Raw genomic sequence first — 19,311 nt, 5'->3', positions numbered from 1 at the left:
AACGAAAGTCCTTCACTTGCTGTCACATGAATTTCTTACACGTGCTAGACTGAAACCAATCAAATAACCAGATCTGGCCCATGGGCTGCCGGTTACCCACCCTTGCAATAAAAGGACTCGAATTTTCTTTGTCTGCTGGAAGGATAAAAAATGGCTCAAATGGCTCTGAGCACTGTGGGACTTAAAAGCTGAGGTAATCAGTCCCCTAAAATTTAGCACTACTTAAACCTAACTAACCCTAATGACATCACACATATCCATGCCCGAGACAGGACTCAAACCTGTGACCATAGCGGTCACACGGTTCCAGACTGAAGCGCCTAGAACCACTCGGCCACCACTGTCGGCGCCAGAAGGATAACTGTCTCTGGATCTTCTCAGAGCCATTTAAATGCTTTCCTCTCCTCCTTGGAGATATTTTGCTTCAGTGGAGCAGCCCAGTGAACAGTCTGCTTTACACCATATTTTTTCCACTGTCTCCGATGAAGGAGTGAAAGCAACCCATTTCGCCTCGCTGATAAAATCTGCCATTGGTGCTGTCATCAGCATCAGTTCAAAATTGAGTCACTTTACAAGAAGAGATAAGGTTCATAATCTGTTTTCTCTGCACTACTGTTTATGTTTGTTTGAGGTTCTTTGCCTGTTGGTTTAGCACAGGATATTCATTATGCCCCCACCACCTTGCCAGTGACATGTGACCGACAGAAAGTGGGAGGGGTTATAAAGAAAGCACCAAGCAATAAGTCATCAATCAGGACTGCCATCCAGCTTAATACCCGAGAATAGTTCAATGTGTGTGAGTGATGTTAACACTGGTAATGGTGTTGCCCATTCCCCCCCCCCCCCCCCCCCCCCCCCCTCTCTCTCTCTCTCTCTCTCTCTCTCTCTCTCTCTCTCTCTCTCTCTCTCTCTCTCTACTCCTACTTGGATTTTATTTGTGTGAATCCTATTGTGTATTGCATTTTAACTATAATCACCTGATGATCTTTGTGTTCTTAATTTTTCATATAGTGTAGTCATAATGTTTATTTGCAGAATGGTTTCCAACGTCAGTCCCAACAGCTAGGGTGGTGCTACAGTATAATTTAGCAGTTGCTTTTGCTATTCGTGGAGAACTGGACAAAGCTGGTGAAACACTAAAACAGGTACATTCGTATAAGTTTACAGTTTCAAATTACTTTGCATTACATAACTTTCCAGTTATTATGAATGTCTTTCTAGGTCTGGATGTCTAAGAGCCCATCTTGTGATGTTCCTATACATGCTATAATGCTTGCACTCTACATAGAATTGCAATTAGGTAAGTGAGTTTTCAAAAGGTTTAAAAAGCTAAACATGTATCCCAAATTACATTAAAGTTATCAGAAACATTGTAAACATCAGTAGTGCAGTTGCCAGTTCAGAGTAGTCAGAAAGTTTCCATTAGTAAACTTTCCTTACTCTTTAGCTAGAGAAAAAAAGCACCTGAAGGGGAAGATGTAGAATGTATGTGGAAACAATATAGAAACAACAAGGAATGGCAGGCCACATTTCATAGATTACACAAGAATTTTTGGTTGAAAGAAAACAAGAAAATAAATTATGGACAATATTTGCACTTGTAATGTTTTAGTGTTAAAGAAAGGGCAGTTGGAGAAGTCATAACACAGAGAGGTGAGGGAGAAGTTGGCAGAAGAGACAGTGATTATTGTTTTAAAAAATACCTAAATAAAGTTCAGAGACTTAGAGAAATAAAAATGAAATAGTGAAAAACGATTTACTTACAAAAATGAAATAAAATGGGTAGGTATTTTGAAAGTCTCAGAGAAAAATAATTTTTGAAACTATGCGTTTCCTTTTGAAGAACCTAAGGAGAAAGATAAGTTAAATTAATATACAGTATTCTAAATTCTAGACGTCAATGAAGAGCTTGAAGGGAGAAAGTCAATCATAATAAAAAGACATACTATATAAAAAGGAAAATTCATTTTCAAAAATTGTAGAGTCAAGAAGAGAGAGAGTGGCTGGCCTGTGGTGACTTTCAAGAAGTGACATTCCACACACACACACACACACACACACACACACACACACACACACACTCACACACACAGTTTTAAATGTATTTCTGTACAGTACTGAAATTTTGCCTCTTGATGGTAAGAACTACCTAGCCATCCTTTCTGCTTCTAAACAAAAATACAAAGTATGTACAATGAGATAAAATATGTCCTGCCCAGAATAATGTACAATATTCGAAAGTAAGATATGAAAAATAGCGAAAATAAAATGGTTCAAATGGCTCTGAGCACTATGGAACTTAACAGCTGTGGTCATCAGTCCCCTAGAACTTAGAACTACTTAAACCTAACTAATCTAAGGATATCACACACATCCATGCCCGAGGCAGGATTCGAACCCACGACCGTAGCAGTCGCGGGGTTCCGGACTGCGCGCCTAGAACCGCGAGACCACCACGGCCGGCAGCGAAAATAAGTCATAATCTAAAATAAAAGAGGAAATTTAGTTGAGTGGTGAGAGTAGTAGAGGAGAGTGTGGAGGCAAAGATTAGGACCAAAGAACACAATAATTTTGTGTTTTCATGGAGTGTTGCAGCAAGGAGATGACTGAGGAAATTTGCAGTTTCAGTAATAGAAACAGCAACACTGTGACTCATTAACCTGAGCATGGGAGCACTGTATCAATAAGGTTTCCCTTTGCTATTGAGGAAAACAAATATCTAAATTTTGCATAGATAAAAAAATCTGCTCACTCAGCAGTGACGGGACTAAATACATGTAAAGGATATGGAAATGTGCGCATTTCCTAAGTCAGTGTATTTAAAGGGAAGGAACAGGGATGAAAGAAAAAGATTACTGAGTTTTAGGAAATGGGAAGGGTTTTGGAAAGCCTGCCTGGATCCTGGGCCAGGGATGACTTTCCAGATGGTATGAGAAGGAAAGACTGATTGTTGCTGCCTGCACCGTATGAGCTTCAAAAGCCTGAGAGCTTAAAGGTTGAAAATAAGGTAATAAGCAAGATGGAGATTTTTGAAAAAAAAACATCATGCAAGAGTCAATGAAAAGTGAAGTGTTACATGGTTGGTTTTTGGATTATGGTTACATTCCATGTACAGTTTATCACTCTGATGTGTGTACATCAATTTTACTTTTTAAATGATTTCTGGTCACTGTTGTCAAAGTTAATTACTTTTATGAGCCCGCTATGCAGCTCCATAGAGCCATGCCGTTGGACTTTTTCACCTTTCTGCAATGTGTGGGTGCTGGAAGAGAGTTCTAATCTGTCCATACTACTAAATGATGTAAACCGTTTTCTATCAACTCTTCTGTATTTTATGTGTGATGTTTTCTTGTACAGCTTCAGCTGCAGTAATGGATGAACAGATTTATCTTACTTCGTAGCTCATGATAGATTTCAATATATAAGTGTATTTATTTGACGTTTGCACTCAAATCAGTGACGGTTCTTGTGATGATTCTTCAGTTGTTTTTTCTTCCTTTACGTTCTTGTCCATACCCCTTAGCTCCTTGGCCTCCTAGGTAGCACCAAGTCGTAATGCACAAAGAATAAGTGCTCTGCCAGAGCAGGTGGAGAGGTTTATTTCCTGTCATGCCTTGCTGATGTCCAGAGCTGACAGGACTGCATGTACATAAAACAAGAGCATGCACAGGGGGCTGTTGTATGCTTAAGAACTACCTAAACCACATTTTCAGTTCTTATGAACATCTTTCATGAGTCTAAGAGGATAAAAGTGGAACATGTTATTCCAAAGAATCCCATGTTACACTACAGATACCTCCATTTATGCGAAAGGGGTCATATAACTCAGCTTACTTAGCTAATTGCATAATCACAAAACATTAATAAAAACTTAGTCTTTAAATGACTAGGTTTCTCTTTTATTTAATTGTCCATATTATTTTCAGCACTTAAAGTCCCTTAAGACAAAATACAATTTTTATTATTTCAGAATCAATCTCCATCAGCTAATTCAACTTGCTTAGACAAAGGTTTGAGCAATAAGCAACACACTTCATCCAAAATATAAGATTTTTTTGTTTGCCATTTGTTACTCTCTTTGCATGATATTTTCCATGTACATTGTTTCACTTTTTGTAGAAAAGAATATGACAAATAATGGGGATTGCTTATCCAGACTATATCGTATGTACTCATATGTAAATTTATATTAAAAATGAAGAAATTCCTCCAGCTGTATTTAAGGTGTCTATTTTATTTTGGCAACTAGTTTCAACATTGTTACATCATCATCTTCAGGCCTACATACTTGTTGATGTCAGCTGCGTGTGGCTGATACTAGAAGTCAGTGATGAGGTATGGACATGCTCTGTGTGGAAGGTGGTTAGTTGAGTTACTAACCACCTTCCACACAGAGCACGTCCATATCTCACAACTGACTTCTAGTATCAGCTGCATGCAGTTGACATCAACAAGTGTATGGGCCTGAAGATGACATTGTTACAACATTGAAACTAGATGCCAAAATAAAATTTACACCTTAAATACAGCTGGAGGAATTTCTTCATTTTTAATATAAATTTATACAAGCTGACATCCCCATTGTCCTCCATTTCAATTATGGATGTACAAAGACCATATGTAACTGTCCTTTTTGTGATTTTACATAATTAATCATAAGTATATAAGTTTCTCAAAGTTACTGAGGTAGAAAAATGGTTAGTTTCATGTTTATTACAAGGAATTACATGCTGACTTTTTAAACAACAACCCTTTATACAATTTCAAAACTCAGATTTGTGATAAGTCAGCATGTGTGAAAATATGAATATAAAGAATCACCAGTGACCAGGTATGTCTGTTTCAATTTAACTGTTTTGTAGAACACATTGATGAAGTGACTGTTACTACACTGCTTCCTATCCCTGTAAGATCTGTTCTTACACCTTATTCTATGGGCAGATACTGTGTAAAAACCTTTCTATCTCTTCGATGTGAGTGTCCCACTCCTCATCCTTCTACATAAAAGAAAGAGTACAGATCATTCCTTGTATGGATGCACCTGACATTGATGTAGGTCATCTCTTCCATGGGTCTGCCTTTCCTTTACCCTCCTACAGATTCATCTTACAGTTCAGGTCATTCCTTCTGTGGATTCACTTAACCAAGATTTTGATCATGCCTTCCATGGTCCCACCCACCCCTTTTCTTCTTCTTCTTCTTCTTCCGCTCATTTCAATGATGAAGTTTCTCTGTAGCATATTGACTCTGACCACTTATTCCAAACGTGTTTCCTGACTCCTTTTTCTGCAGTCTTTGTACCTGTGCTTCTTCCAAAACCATAACTTTCCCATAATACATCACCTAATAATAGTCATTCTTACATGTTATTCTTCCTACTTCATTATTACCATTTCTGCATGTGTTCTCCACCTTCCACTAAACATTTTATGTGACTATCTGGGACCCAATGTATCAAGCTTACTTTTTCATCCTTTCAGGCAAGTACTTGCTATATATTAAAGGGTAGCCTCTCAAATTGTGTTCAGAATAACTCTAAGTTTGTTCTTGCACTATATTTACTCTTCTCATTGGTGATTATGTGATAAGACACCTATACTTAATATTTTATCAATTTCTGTTAATAACTATAGCCTTTTTATTGCATTTATTCAAATCATTTATATACTAACCCTTTCTCTTCACACCTAAATTGAGTCTCCTATATTAATTCTGCTCCTCATCTGTTAGCCAGTTCATTAGTGTCCTTCCTCCAGATATTATTACATGTTGAAATATGGCTTTCAGACAGGTTTCTCTCTGGACTGCTACTTAACTTTTGTTCATATTTTAGTCTATCACACCAACCTTCACTTAGGGAATGGTTTCCATTCCTGTGCTTTCCCCTGTTTTTATGATGTGATTAACATATATATTACTATCAAATATATCATCATTCTTAGTTAACCGTATGTGCGTTTTGTCATCGCATGTTTGTTAATGCCCTGTGCTATCCTACATTAGTAAGTTGTAATTACCACAATGTTGCCTGTAGAAAAGAAGTATTTGAGTGATAGAAATGTAAGAGAAGCGACCAATGTGACGATCTGGCATTACGTCATTACAAAAGCAAATCAAAAAAACGGGCGGTTTTCTTAGGTTTTTACTACATATTAACACTTTTCGCATTTTCTCGTGTAATGTGGCTGCCAGACCTCACCTCATGCAAAATCTCGTAGGTCAACTGCAAGGCACCAAAACCGGCCAATAATTGAATATTCGATAACTAAAACTTGACTTGTAGTACTTCTTACTTGCCGAGTGCATCAACTTAGAAGCTGCTATTTTGTTGCTTGTGGTGCCACCACATGTAGAAAAGAAGGATTTCAGTGATAGAAATGTATGACTGTGGAAAGAGGGATGGTAAATTGGAGAAGAAAGAAAAATGAAAATTTAGAATGTGTTTGCCAAGACTGGAGAAAGAAAGAAGACAGAGCCCCACAAAGGGGCAGGAATTAATACCAAGTGCACTCAGTGTGTGTGCCTGGAGGCCTCATTCAGCTTGTTGAAGAGGCTATTCTGACAGCTGTTGAGGGAACAGCTCCAAGGTCATACTCGGATCATTTCAGCAACTGGCAGACAGGGTTGAGCAGAGCAGCCTTGTGCACAAAGTTTCAACAAAGCTAACTATTAGCAGCATTGTCCCCAGAACTGATTGTGGCTTCCTGGTTCTGAGTCAAGTGGGAGGATTGAACCAAGGGGTTCTGTGCCAAGCTAGGCTGTGAGTTTCGGGATTTGTGTCTAGGGATTGAGAACTGTAGGATCCCCCTAGGTGGGTCAGGTGTGCACTACACATCAGAGGCTGCTACCCAGGTAGCTGACTGTGTGCAGGGTCCACACAAGTGTTTTTTAGATAGGCAACTCTCCATCTAATCCTGATAACAACAGTCATAGAAAACACAGAAGGATCAGTGTAATATTGAAAGAAATTACTTCCACATGCGTAATTATTAAAAGCCTAATGGTTAACTGCTGAAGCATTCACAACAAAGTGCCAGATAATACTTGGTACAGAAATCTGGTTGAAACTTGAAATTGATAGCAGTAAAATTTTTGGAGAAAATTTAAGTTTATATCAAAAGGATAGGGATATGGGAAATGGAGATGGTCTATTTGTAACAGTAGACTGAAATAGAAATTAGAGCTGCATGTGAGATTGTTTGGACAAAACTCACTATCAAGTATCAGCATAAAATGGTAATTGGATCCATCTATCGCCCACCAGATCCACCTTCTCATGCCCAAAAACTTCAGAGAAAACCGCAGCTCACTGGTATATCAGTTCCACAATCATACAGCAGCCAATAGTGGAGGCTTAAATCACCCAGCAGTTAACTGAGAAAATTAAAGTTTTGTTAGTGGTGGGTGTGACAACACATCCTGTGAAACATTACTAAATTCCTTCTTTGAAAACTACCTAGAACAGATGGTTCGGAACCCCACTCATGATGGAAATATATTAGATCTAAGGCAACAAATAGACCTGACCTCTTTGAGGATGTCTGCATGAAAACTGGTATCAGTGAGCATGGCACCGTTTTGGCAACAATGATTACAATGCCACAGCAACCCACTAGCTGTTTTGCTGCAACACTATAATGCTCAGCCCCACCCAAGTCTGAGGACTGCTGAATAAATCGGGAAACAGGGTTGGACAGTATTACCCCATCCACTCTACAGGCCTTAAAGACATTTTGAGGAATATGAGGAGGTAATTCACACAGTGAAGCACTGGCTCCACCACCAGGACAAGGATTGGTACCAACAGGGCATACATGCGCTTGTTTCGTACTGGAGGAAGGGCGTAGAATGGGATGGAGATTACGTGGAAAAATAGGATGTGTAGATAAAACACCATTCTTTCATTTGTGTAATTCTCATTATGTTCATAAAAAGTTGAAGAAAAAATGTGGCACATTACTTTCTATGTGACCGTCGTACAAAGGACAACTGAAACAAGTAGAAAGAAATATGTGTTCAGCAAACTATATAAAAAAGCAGCAGTGTCATAATTCAGTGAGGAACTTGAAATTTTCAGCACAGGACAGGAGCATGTAGAGGAATTATGTCACAAGTTTAAAAGAATGGCTACTGGATATGTACCCAATTGTATAGTTCATAATCAGAGCGCCCTCCGTGATATACAGTCACTATAAAGAAACCTCTAAATAAGTAGAGACTGTTGCGTAATGGGTGTAAAACAAATTATAGGGCTGCAGATAGAGAGATAATGAAACACATTTGTCTGTCAAAAGAACAATGCATGAAGCTTTCTGTGATTACCGTAGCAGAATAGTGTCAAATGATCTTCCGTGAAACCCAGAGAAATTGAGGTTGTATGTAAAGGCTGTTAGTGGCACCAAAGTTAATGTTCAGTCACTCATGAATGAGACATTAACTGAAATTGTTGGCAGCAGAGCGAAAGCTGAAATGCTTAACTCCATTTTCAAATGTTCCATTAAAAAGGAAAACCTAGGAGAACTGCCCCAATTTAATCCTTGTACCACTGAAAAGATGACTGAAATAAGTGTTAGTGTCAGTGGTACTGAGGAACAGCTGAAATTGTTAAAATTGGACAAAGTTCCAGGGTCCAATGGATTCCTTATCAGAATGCGTATGGAATTTGTGACCAAGTTAGCCCCTTTTCTATCTGTAATCTATCATAGATCCCTCGAACAGAAAACTGTCCCAGTAGTTGGAAGAAAGCACAGGTTACACCCATTAACAAGAAGGGTAGTAGAAGTGATTCACAAAACTACTGTCCAATATCCTTGACATCCATTTGTTGTAGGATATTAGAACTTACTCTGAGGCCAAACATAATGAGATGTCTTGAACAGAATGGCCTGCTCCATACCAACCAGCATGGGTAGCCAAAATATTGATCATGCAATACCCAACTCACACTTTTCTCACATGACATACTGAAAGATTTGGATCATGACATTAGATAGATACATTATTCGTTAATTTCCAAAAAGCATTTGATTCAGAGCCACATCAGTATTTATTCTCGAAAGTTCAATCATATAGGGTATCAAGTGAAATTTGTGGCTGGATAGAGGACTTTTTGGTATGAACAACACAGCATGTTATTTTGGATGGAGAGTTATTGTCAGATGTAGAAGTAACTTAGGATGTGCCTCAGGAAAGTGTGTTGGGACCCTTGCTGTTCATGTTGTATATTAATGACTTTGTGGACATTATTAAGTGTGACCTGTGGGTTTTTGCAGATGATGCAGTTATCTGTAATGGATTACTGTCCGAAAGTAGTCTTGATCAGATTTCAAAGTGGTGCAAAAATTGCCATCTTGCTTTAAATACTCAGAAATGTGAAATTATGCACTTCACAAAATGAAAAAATATAAATATAGTATTCTAAGACTGTAATATCATTGTGTCACATTTGGAATAGGCCAACTCATAAAATATCTGTGTGTAACACTTTGTAGGGATGCTAATGGAATGATTGCGTAGTTTCAGTTGTGGGTACAGCAGGTGATAGACTTCACTTTATTGGTAGAATACTGGAGAAGTGCAATTGGTCTGCAGAGAAGATTGCTTACAAATCACTCGTACGACCCATTCGAGAATGCTGCTCAAGTGTGTGGGACCCATACCAAATAGTACTAACAGATGATATTGAACATGTACAGAGAAGCACAGCATGAATGGCCTCAGGTACGTTTGACCTGTCCGAGAGTGCTGAAAAAGCAGTACTGGCAGATTCTTGAAGACAGACGTAAACTATCTCAAGAACATCTACTAACAAAATTTCAAGATCTGCTTTAAATGACGACTGTAGGGATACATTACAACATCATCCTTATTGTTCACATAGGGAGCAAGAGGAGAAGATTTGATCATTTGAAGCACACTCAAAAGGTATTCAAACAATAATTCTTCCCACACTCAGTATGTGAGTGGATCTGGCAGAAATCCAAATAACAGAATGGGATGCACCCTTTGTGATGCACTTCACAGTAGTTTGCAGAGTATAAATGTATGTGTATATGTAGTAGACAAAATCCCATAGCACCTTCCACCCCAAGATCTCTTCCTAATGGCTTTTTCACTGAGACGCTGGAGGATGAAATGTGGTTGGCATATCCTACAGAACTAACTTGTCTCAGCTTCACCCATACAGGACCCAAAAACTGATTCTAAAATACCCCTATTGTATTCATGATAGTATGGAGTAACAACACATTCATTATTCATTGAACAGTCATCATTATAAGCAGGTCAGTTTATTGTCACTACCTACACAAGCTGCTACTGGCCTGTGGTATGTAATCTCCCATACAAAAGTCATACAAACCTGGCCATAATACGTCGTAGTATAGGAAAAAAAAGAAATTCTACGTACCCTCATATAGATTATGTGGCACGTATATGCCAATTCTGCATTGTCATATGTCACAACTATAATGTTTTTCATATTATCATATACATTTATTATATCTATGAGGGTACTATTGTGTGTCTCTTTGTAATAGGACAGTGACCATTTCTATGTCATTCTTGGACTAAATGTATGGTATGATAGTGGAAAATATACAGAGGGAGCACAAAGTCTTGCCCTGATTATAACAATTTATTACAGCATAACTGTTTGACATAATAATTTACATTTGATGCCATTACACAGGTTAGTGTTACTAGTTTTTTCTTTTTTCAAGACCACTTACGTTAGTAAACTTCAACGTGTGCTCCCTTGGTAACTCAGAGAATGTCGAGGCGGTATTCCAGTTCACACTAGCTGTTTCGTAACATATATTCTGTCACAGTACCCACAGCAGCTTGTATCCTAGCCTTCAGTTTGTCGACATCAGCAACTGGTGTGACAAGGACTCTGTCCTTAATATAGCCCCAGAAAAAAAAGTCAAGGGGCGTAATGTCTGGAGAGTGGGGTGGCCAGGGTTTTGGACCATTCCTTCCAATCCACCAATCCGGAAATGTTTGATGCAGGAAATCACGCACTGTCAAAGCCCAGGGCATTTTTCTGGGGCTATATGAAGCACAGAGTCTTCATCACACCAGTTACTGATGTCAATGAACTGAAGGCTAGGATGCAAGCTGCTGGGGGTACTGTGACAGAACACATGTTACAAAACACCTGGCAGGAACTGGAATACCACCTCGACATTCTCTGAGCTACCAAGGGAGCACTCAGTGAGATTTACTAACGTGAGTGGTCTTTCAAAAAAACTAGTAACGTAACATATATAATGGCATCAAATGTAACTTATTATGTCAAACGGTTATTCTGTTATAAATTTTTATAATCAGAGCAAGACTTTGTGCTCACCTTGTATTCAATTTAAAGGTCACAAGATAGTAAGAGTAGAAGAAACTGCTCCAGGGACAATGAAATATGAATTTTGAAGCAGCTAATTCTGAACCAGGTAGTCATCAGTCCACCTAATCTGCAAAGGTGGCAGATTCTCGTGAGGGCTTAAATTTATTTAACATATTAATGTTGTGTTACCCCTTCTCTTGACCAGTGTTCATATCTACTGAGTATACTGTTCTTGGATGAAGTATGCCCAGTGCCTTGAAGAGTGCCTATAGAATTGAAAAATTTGCTTGTTTCCTAATTTAAATTGTGATATTACATTGTAATCAATACACTCTAAAGATTACACAGTGCTCATGCATTATGCTCACAGCTCCAGAAATTGTCTTTAATATGCTTAATCTAACAGTTGGCTCTTAAAAACTGAAAGCACTGCTTACTTTATTCATCACTTAGTTTAAAAAACCCTCCTTTAGATTGAACCAGGCATTAAACAAATAAGTAACAAAGCTGTAGACCCTCAGGTAAGTAGTAAAATTAATCAGTAAGGTACTAAAGAGACATACACAACTAAAAATAATTGTACACTCTTAGTAAATATATAAAATTCATACTGACTTGTGCCAAATCATGTGAGATACATCGCATCACTAATGATCAATGATGTCCTCTAGATTAATTACTACAACCTTCTTCCACAATGAGAGAACATATACAAAATTATGTTCTTACTTCCGCCTGATGGATTAATCAGTGCACACATTATTAGCAAATATCATCCTTATTGTGCATGGTATTTGCTAATAATACATGTACTGATTAATCCATCGGATGGAAGTAAAGACATAAATTGTATCTGCTGTTTCAACACACAGTAAAAGGTGACAACCTAACTTACATAACATATCTAAAAACAAAGACGATGTGACTTACCGAACGAAAGCGCTGGCAGGTCGATAGACACACAAACAAACACAAACATACACACAAAATTCTAGCTTTCGCAACAAACGGTTGCTTCGTCAGGAAAGAGAGAAGGAGAGGGAAAGACAAAAGGAAGTGGGTTTTAAGGGAGAGGGTAAGGAGTCATTCCAATCCCGGGAGCGGAAAGACTTACCTTAGGGGGAAAAAAGGACAGGTATACACTCGCACACACACACATATCCATCCACACATATACAGACACAAGCAGACATATGTCTGGATGTGTGGATGGATATGTGTGTGTGTGCGAGTGTATACCCGTCCTTTTTTCCCCCTAAGGTAAGTCTTTCCGCTCCCGGGATTGGAATGACTCCTTACCCTCTCCGTTAAAACCCACTTCCTTTCGTCTTTCCCTCTCCTTCCCTCTTTCCTGATGAAGCAACCGTTTGTTGCGAAAGCTAGAATTTTGTGTGTATGTTTGTGTTTGTTTGTGTGTCTATCGACCTGCCAGCGCTTTCGTTCGGTAAGTCACATCATCTTTGTTTTTAGATATATTTTTCCCACGTGGAATGTTTCCCTCTATTATATTAACTTACATAACATGTATTCATAATTTAACATTCCTTTCATACATGCATCCATATTCATATGTTTACTACAATCAAGTTTAAAATCAATGTATATTTTAGTATCTCCCATAATCGTCAAATGTCCTTGAAACACACTGCATTCAAAGCTTAAATCTCTTTCTGAATAATTGTTACACATTGAATATTTCTTCAGTTTTATCAAAAAATAATCTTATTTCTTCTTGATTAATCAAATCAATTCAGGCAACACTACTGCATGTACCTGTGTATACCTTCTCAGTTATTGACATGGGTTGCTCTGGGCAACATCTATCTTCTTTTATTATTTTCTTCAGAATTCTTGAAAAAACCACAAATGCTGTCCTTTTTAAATCACTAATTCACATCCTCCAATAGGGAGCTAAAATGAAGTGTTACTTGGCAGGTTTTTGGACTGCGATTACACTTCATATATGATTTGTCATTCTTATACTCGTATGTCAACTTTAATTCATAAATAATTTCCGGTCATCGTTCTTAAAGTTAATTGCTTTCTGGTTCTGGTATGCAGTGCCTTGGATCCATACTGTTGGGCTTCTTCACCTCGTTGCAATGTACAGATGCTGGAAGAGAGCTCCAGTCTGTTGAATTGACTAAATAACATAAACATTTGTGACATTAGCAGTCAAATCAATGACAGTTCTTATAACAACTCCTCACCTGCCAAGCTACAATTCCCAAAGAACAAGTGCTCCACCACAACAGTTGGAGAGGTTTATTTACCATCGCACCTTGCCAATGTCCAAAGCTGATGTGATGTATGCTTCATCTGTTCATACATAAAACAAGTGCACCCACAGTGGGACATTCTACATGTAACAAGTGCCTAAAGTTTTTTTTTTTTTTTCAGTTCTCATGAACATCTTTCATTGACCTAAAATGATAAAAGTGGACCGTGGTATTCCAAAAAATCCAATGTTACACCACAAAAGATAAGTGCATTATAATGGCAGACAGGTGGGGCGTGGAAGAACAGGTCAGAAAATAAAAGGCATAGAAAGATGAAAGGGGCATAAAGAATTGGAATAGTTACTGAAGAGAAATGCTGAGACCATAGAAATTAACATAAATTAGGCCAAGCAGTTGGCGAGAGACTAAAACATGTTTTAATGGCATCAAGGTTGCAACTATCATGTTGTAAAGCATGGTGCATAACAGACATTGTGTGTTGCCAGTATTTGCCCAGTCATCCTAAATGATTGTTCAATAAGTAGATGGTAGTCATACCAATATAGAAAGCCGAACGGTGTTTACATAACAACTGGTTCACAATGTGTGGCATTTCATAGGTGGCCATCTCTTTGATAGTATGTGCTTTGCCAGTTACAGGATTGGTGTAGATGATGGCAGAATGGTGCATCACACAAGTCTTACAGTGGTGACGGTGCAGGGATTGGAGCCGTTGGGGAGGGCAAAAGGAGCCTAGGGTCTGGCTTGGATATTGCAGAGAATTGGGGGGTGGGGGGGTGATGAAAACTTATTCTAGGTGTGGTGGGCAAAATGTCCGAATGTCCAACAGAATAGGCCTAATTTTAGGGTATGATTTTAGGAAGTCATAGCATTGTTGAAATAGCTGAGTAATACACTCAAGACAAGGACAGTACTGAGTTACAAGAGGTGTACATCTAAGTGGTTTTTTTGAGAGATGTGCAGTACCAGGATTGGAGGTAATGGCCTGGGAAATTGCTTCTGAACCAGGCTGGCAGAGTGGGCTGAGGTGAGAGTGGTGGTGTATTGCTGTAAATAGTCTGCATGTGGTCAAACGACCTGTCTGCTGCTCGATATTACCTCAGCCACCTTATTCCAAACTTGTGATGTCTTCCTGCTCACCTTAATCAACTTTATACTTATAAACATAAAACTGAAGAAACTGCGAAAAGGTGGGAATTTCAGGAGATGCAACCCGGATAAACTGAAAGAACCTGGGGTTGTAGAGAGTTTCAGGGAGAGCATTGGGGAATGATTGACAAGAATGGGGGAAAGAAATACAGTAGAAGAAGCACGGGTAGCTTTGAGAGATGAAATAGTGAAAGCTGCAGAGGATCAGGTAGGTAAAAAGACGAGGGCTAGTAGAAATACTTGGGTAACAGAAGAGATATTGAATTTAATTGATGAAAGAAGAAAATACAAAAATGCAGTGAATGAAGCAGGCAAAAATGAATACAAACGTCTCAAAAATGAGATCGACAGAAAGTGCAGAGTGGCTAAGCGGGGTTGGCTGGAGGACAAATGTAAGGATATAGAAGCATGTATCGCTAGGGGTAAGATAGATACTGCCTACAGGAAAATTAAAGAGATCTTTGGAGAAAAAGGAATCACTTACATGAATATCAAGAGCCCAGATGAAAAGCCAGTTCAAAGCAAAGAAGGGAAAGCAGAAAGGTGGAAGGAGTATATAGAGGGTCTATAACAAGGGCGATGTTCTTGAGGACAGTATTATGGAAATGGAAGAGAAAGTAGAAGAAGATGAAATGGGAGATACGATACTGCATGAAGGGTTTGACAGAGCACTAAAAGACCTAAATCGAAACAAGGCCCTGGGAGTAGACAACATTCCATTAGAATTACTGATAGCCTTGGGAGAGCCAGCCCTGACAAAAAATGTGATGCCGTTAATCACCAATCCATGCTTCTCAGTCACAGCCCCATTTCAGAGGCAGCCATTTTGGCTGTGGTGTTAATGGCAGCTTACCCACAGGACCGTAATTCCCTAGTCAGGCAATGGAGCAAGATCACACAGTATGTTGTAGGAGGTCCTTTACTTGTTCTCTGATGGCAGGTACAGATGTGAAGTGGTTATTATGTGCTTGGTGCATAAAATGGTGATCATATGCTGTCAACTAGCAATGTGGTGATCAGATGTGCTCGGCCAGAACCTGACCAATGAGTATGGCTACCCTGATGTTCCCACTCAGTCCAAAATCATGCCACTGTCAAATCCAAATGTCCCACAAATCTGGATACTGTGTGATTCAACCAGCCAGCCAAATGGAGACCAACAATGAGGCCTCTTTCAAATTCTATCAGTTGCTGATAATACCATTTCACATAAGTATGTGGCATCTCCATGTCCTTCAAAGTGATCGTTCAACATATGACACTGTTCATACATCTATACCCTGCCAGCCCTGGTAAAAACAGTAAACATGAACAACAATAACACACTCTAGTGACTGTTCTACGTGTCGCAGATAACTGAAACTCTAATCATGTACATATCCACCAAAGATGTACACATGTACGAGGTGTAATTGGAAAGTTTTAAGAATGGGCTTGCAATTGTACAATGGTAGTACTTACATGCCACTGTGATGCATCTCCTTCAAAATAGTCCCCTTCTGACTGAACACACTTACTGCAATGGTGTTTCCACTTTTGGAAACATCCCGGAAAGTAGAAAATTTCCTTCTCATTATATTGTTACATTCCATCCTGGATTTTCCATTGTTTAGTTTTATTTTCAAACATTGATTATTCTCATTGATGTATTAGTATCTAAACTTTTGGCACTTGACCCGTGTCCAAGCCGAGAATTCAGTTACATGCAGTGGTCATCTGCATAGTATACAAGCGTATTTTTATAATATATTTTTGTGAAACTAATACAACTGGCTTGTTAGTGATTGTACTCTTACACTCAGTTGCCTTGAAAATGTTGTACTTCAACATATTTCTCTTGTCAAATTCTCTTGAATCAATGACAATGACACTTATTTAAACAATGACTTTGCAGTATCTGCCATATGAACAGTGCTCTCATAAAACAGGGAGTGCTTTACACACACACACACACACCCACACACACACACACACACACACACACACAGACAGAAGGAACAGAGTGTAAATGAAAATTGTGTGGATTAGTGCATTACAGTGAGTAAAGATGTTGATATATTAGACACAGCACTAGCTTGAGCCACTAATGTAATTCATGCATAGTAACTGTGAAAAGGATACAAGCAATATATTTTTTTTAAACACATAGGTGAGCACTATTTCTTAACATAACAAATTATATTTGTTTCTTTATGAGTCTGGCATGATCACTGAGCTGCACATTTCGTGGCAACATCTTATCTCTTGTTGACAAATCAATTATTGTCAACCATGGCTGATTGAATACAATGAATCGAGAAACTGTACATATTCCATATTAAGGTGGAATATATATATGAAATCCTATAACAAAATGTCATGTGACAAGGGCCTCCCAACGGGTAGACCATTTACCAGGTGCAAGTCTTTCGAAGGATGATGATTAGGACAACGCAACACCCAGTCCCTGAGCGGAGAAAATCTCCGACCCAGCCGGGAACTGAACACGGCCCTTTAGGATTGACATTCTGTCGTGCTGAGCACTCAGCTACCGGGGGTGGATGAAGTCCTATTTTATGTAACTTTGCTGAACTGTGACATTTCAGTAAAAGTGAGGTCTATTAAGTGCAAACAAACCATGTCACATTAATAATTTTCCAGATATTTTGAAGAAGGTGTGGATCTAAACTTGCTCATTTAATACCAAGTCCAGACTATGCTTTCTTCTGATAAAAATTCCCAGTTTCTGTAAAAAGATGCACAAGTGTCCTCCATGTGTGTCACATAAAATATCCAGTTTCTGTATCATAACTTTTATGGAGTACATCTGTGCTGAAATATGCCCTTCATATAGAGTTTTGTGAGTACATACAGTCTTTGAACCACCTTCAAAGGAGTTACCAGACTGACCTTTAATAAAATGCATGATATCATAGTCAGGTGTCAATGGAACTTTGTATGAGGTGTGACTGGAGAGTTTTAAGAATGGATCTGCTACTGGTTACTGGTTTGGCAGGCAGGTACACGGAGGGTGGGGAGTGAGTCATTGCCTTGTCCTTGAACGCCCTGTGACAGGAAACTGTGTTTCCTTTATTCAGTTTGTTGTGGCAGCTGGTTGAGTGCTGGTCTGTTAGTGCTTGTTGCCAGATTCTGTCTGCATGAAAATAGATGTAAAAACAGAGCAACGAGTTTGTGTGAAATTTTGTTTTAAACCGAGAAATCAGCTCCTGAGGCTTATGAGCTATTAAAAACAGCTTTTGGAGATAATTGTATGAGCCAGACAAATGTTTTTGTGTGGTTCAACAGATTTAAGAATGGCCCCGAATCATTTGAAGGTGAACTGCGGTCCAGCCGTCCTTCCACCTCCAAAACGAATGAAAATGTTGAGAAAGTTCACGACTTAGTGCTCTGATTGTAGACTTACAATTAGGGAGATTGCTGATGAACTTAATTTAAGTTTCTATACCGTTCAGTCAATTTTAACCGAAGATCTGAACATGCATTGAGTGTCCGCATAATTCATTCCAAGACTGTTGTCAAGTGAGCAGAGACAATACCTACTTGAAGTGTGCCAAGAACTGATTAATCAGACTAAAAATAACCCAGATTTGTTAAATAGGGTAATTACAGGTGACAATTCATGGGTATATGGATATGATCCTGAAACCAAAGTGTAGTCTTCGCAGTGGAGGGCTCCAGGTTCACCACGACTGAAAAAGCACAGCAAAGTCGGTCGAAGGTGAAGACTGTGTTGGTGATATTTTTCATTTCTACCAGTATTGTGCATCATGAATTTACCCCTAGAGGACAGACAATTAACCAGGAATACTTTGAATGTGTCCTTGAGTATTTGCACAAAAAGGTGCGGACGAAAAGGCCTGCATTGTGGAAAGACAGGGGTTGGGTGCTACACCATGACAATGCTCTGGATCATCATGCCTTCTCCATCGTTGAATTTTTGACGAAATTCAAAATTCCTGGTTTCTACAACTGCCATATTCTCCTGATTTGCCCCCTGCGAACTTCTACCTGTTTCCTAAACTGAAATTTTCACTGAAAGGGAAGCGATTGGACTTGATTGAAGACATCCAGCAAATACAGAGAGCATCCTTTACACACTTCAGTAATAAAATTTCCGGGATGTTTCCAAAAGTGGAAACACCGTTGCAGTCAGTATGTTCAGTCAGAAGGGGACTATTTTGAAGGAGATGCATCACAGTGGCATGTAAGTACTACCATTGTACAATTACAAGCCCATTCTTAAAACTTTCCAATCACACCTCGTACATGTGTACATCTTTGGTGGATATGTATATGATTAGAGTTTCAGTTATCTGTGACATGTAGAACAGTCACTAGAGTGTGTTATTGTTGTTCATGTTTACTGTTTTTACCAGGCCTGGTAGGGTGTAGATGTATGTACAGTGTCATATATTGAGCGATCACTTTGAAGGACATGGAGATGCCGCATACTCATGTGAAATGGTATTATCAGCAACTGATAGAGTTTGAAAGAGGCCTCATTGTTGGTCTCCATTTGGCTGGCTGGTTGAATCACACAGTATCCTGATTTGTGGGACATTTGGATTTGACAGTGGCATG

At 38.9% G+C, this 19,311-nt stretch overlaps 1 protein-coding gene across 1 annotated transcript in view; it reads left to right on the top strand.

Annotated features, from left to right (window-relative positions):
- Window positions 1-19,311, top strand: part of LOC126484135 (CCR4-NOT transcription complex subunit 10-B) — a 150,791-nt gene that overhangs the window by 118,470 nt on the left and 13,010 nt on the right. Inside the window, exons 11-12 of the mRNA XM_050107515.1 lie at window positions 1,036-1,145; window positions 1,222-1,300. Of these exons, the coding sequence (XP_049963472.1) occupies window positions 1,036-1,145; window positions 1,222-1,300 (189 nt within the window). The remainder of the gene's footprint in view (window positions 1-1,035; window positions 1,146-1,221; window positions 1,301-19,311) is intronic.

The sequence above is a fragment of the Schistocerca serialis genome, chromosome 6, assembly GCF_023864345.2.
Source record: "Schistocerca serialis cubense isolate TAMUIC-IGC-003099 chromosome 6, iqSchSeri2.2, whole genome shotgun sequence".
NCBI lineage: Eukaryota > Metazoa > Arthropoda > Insecta > Orthoptera > Acrididae > Schistocerca > Schistocerca serialis.
Note: the sequence above shows the minus strand (reverse complement) of the source record. Positions and strands in the feature narration are given on the sequence as shown.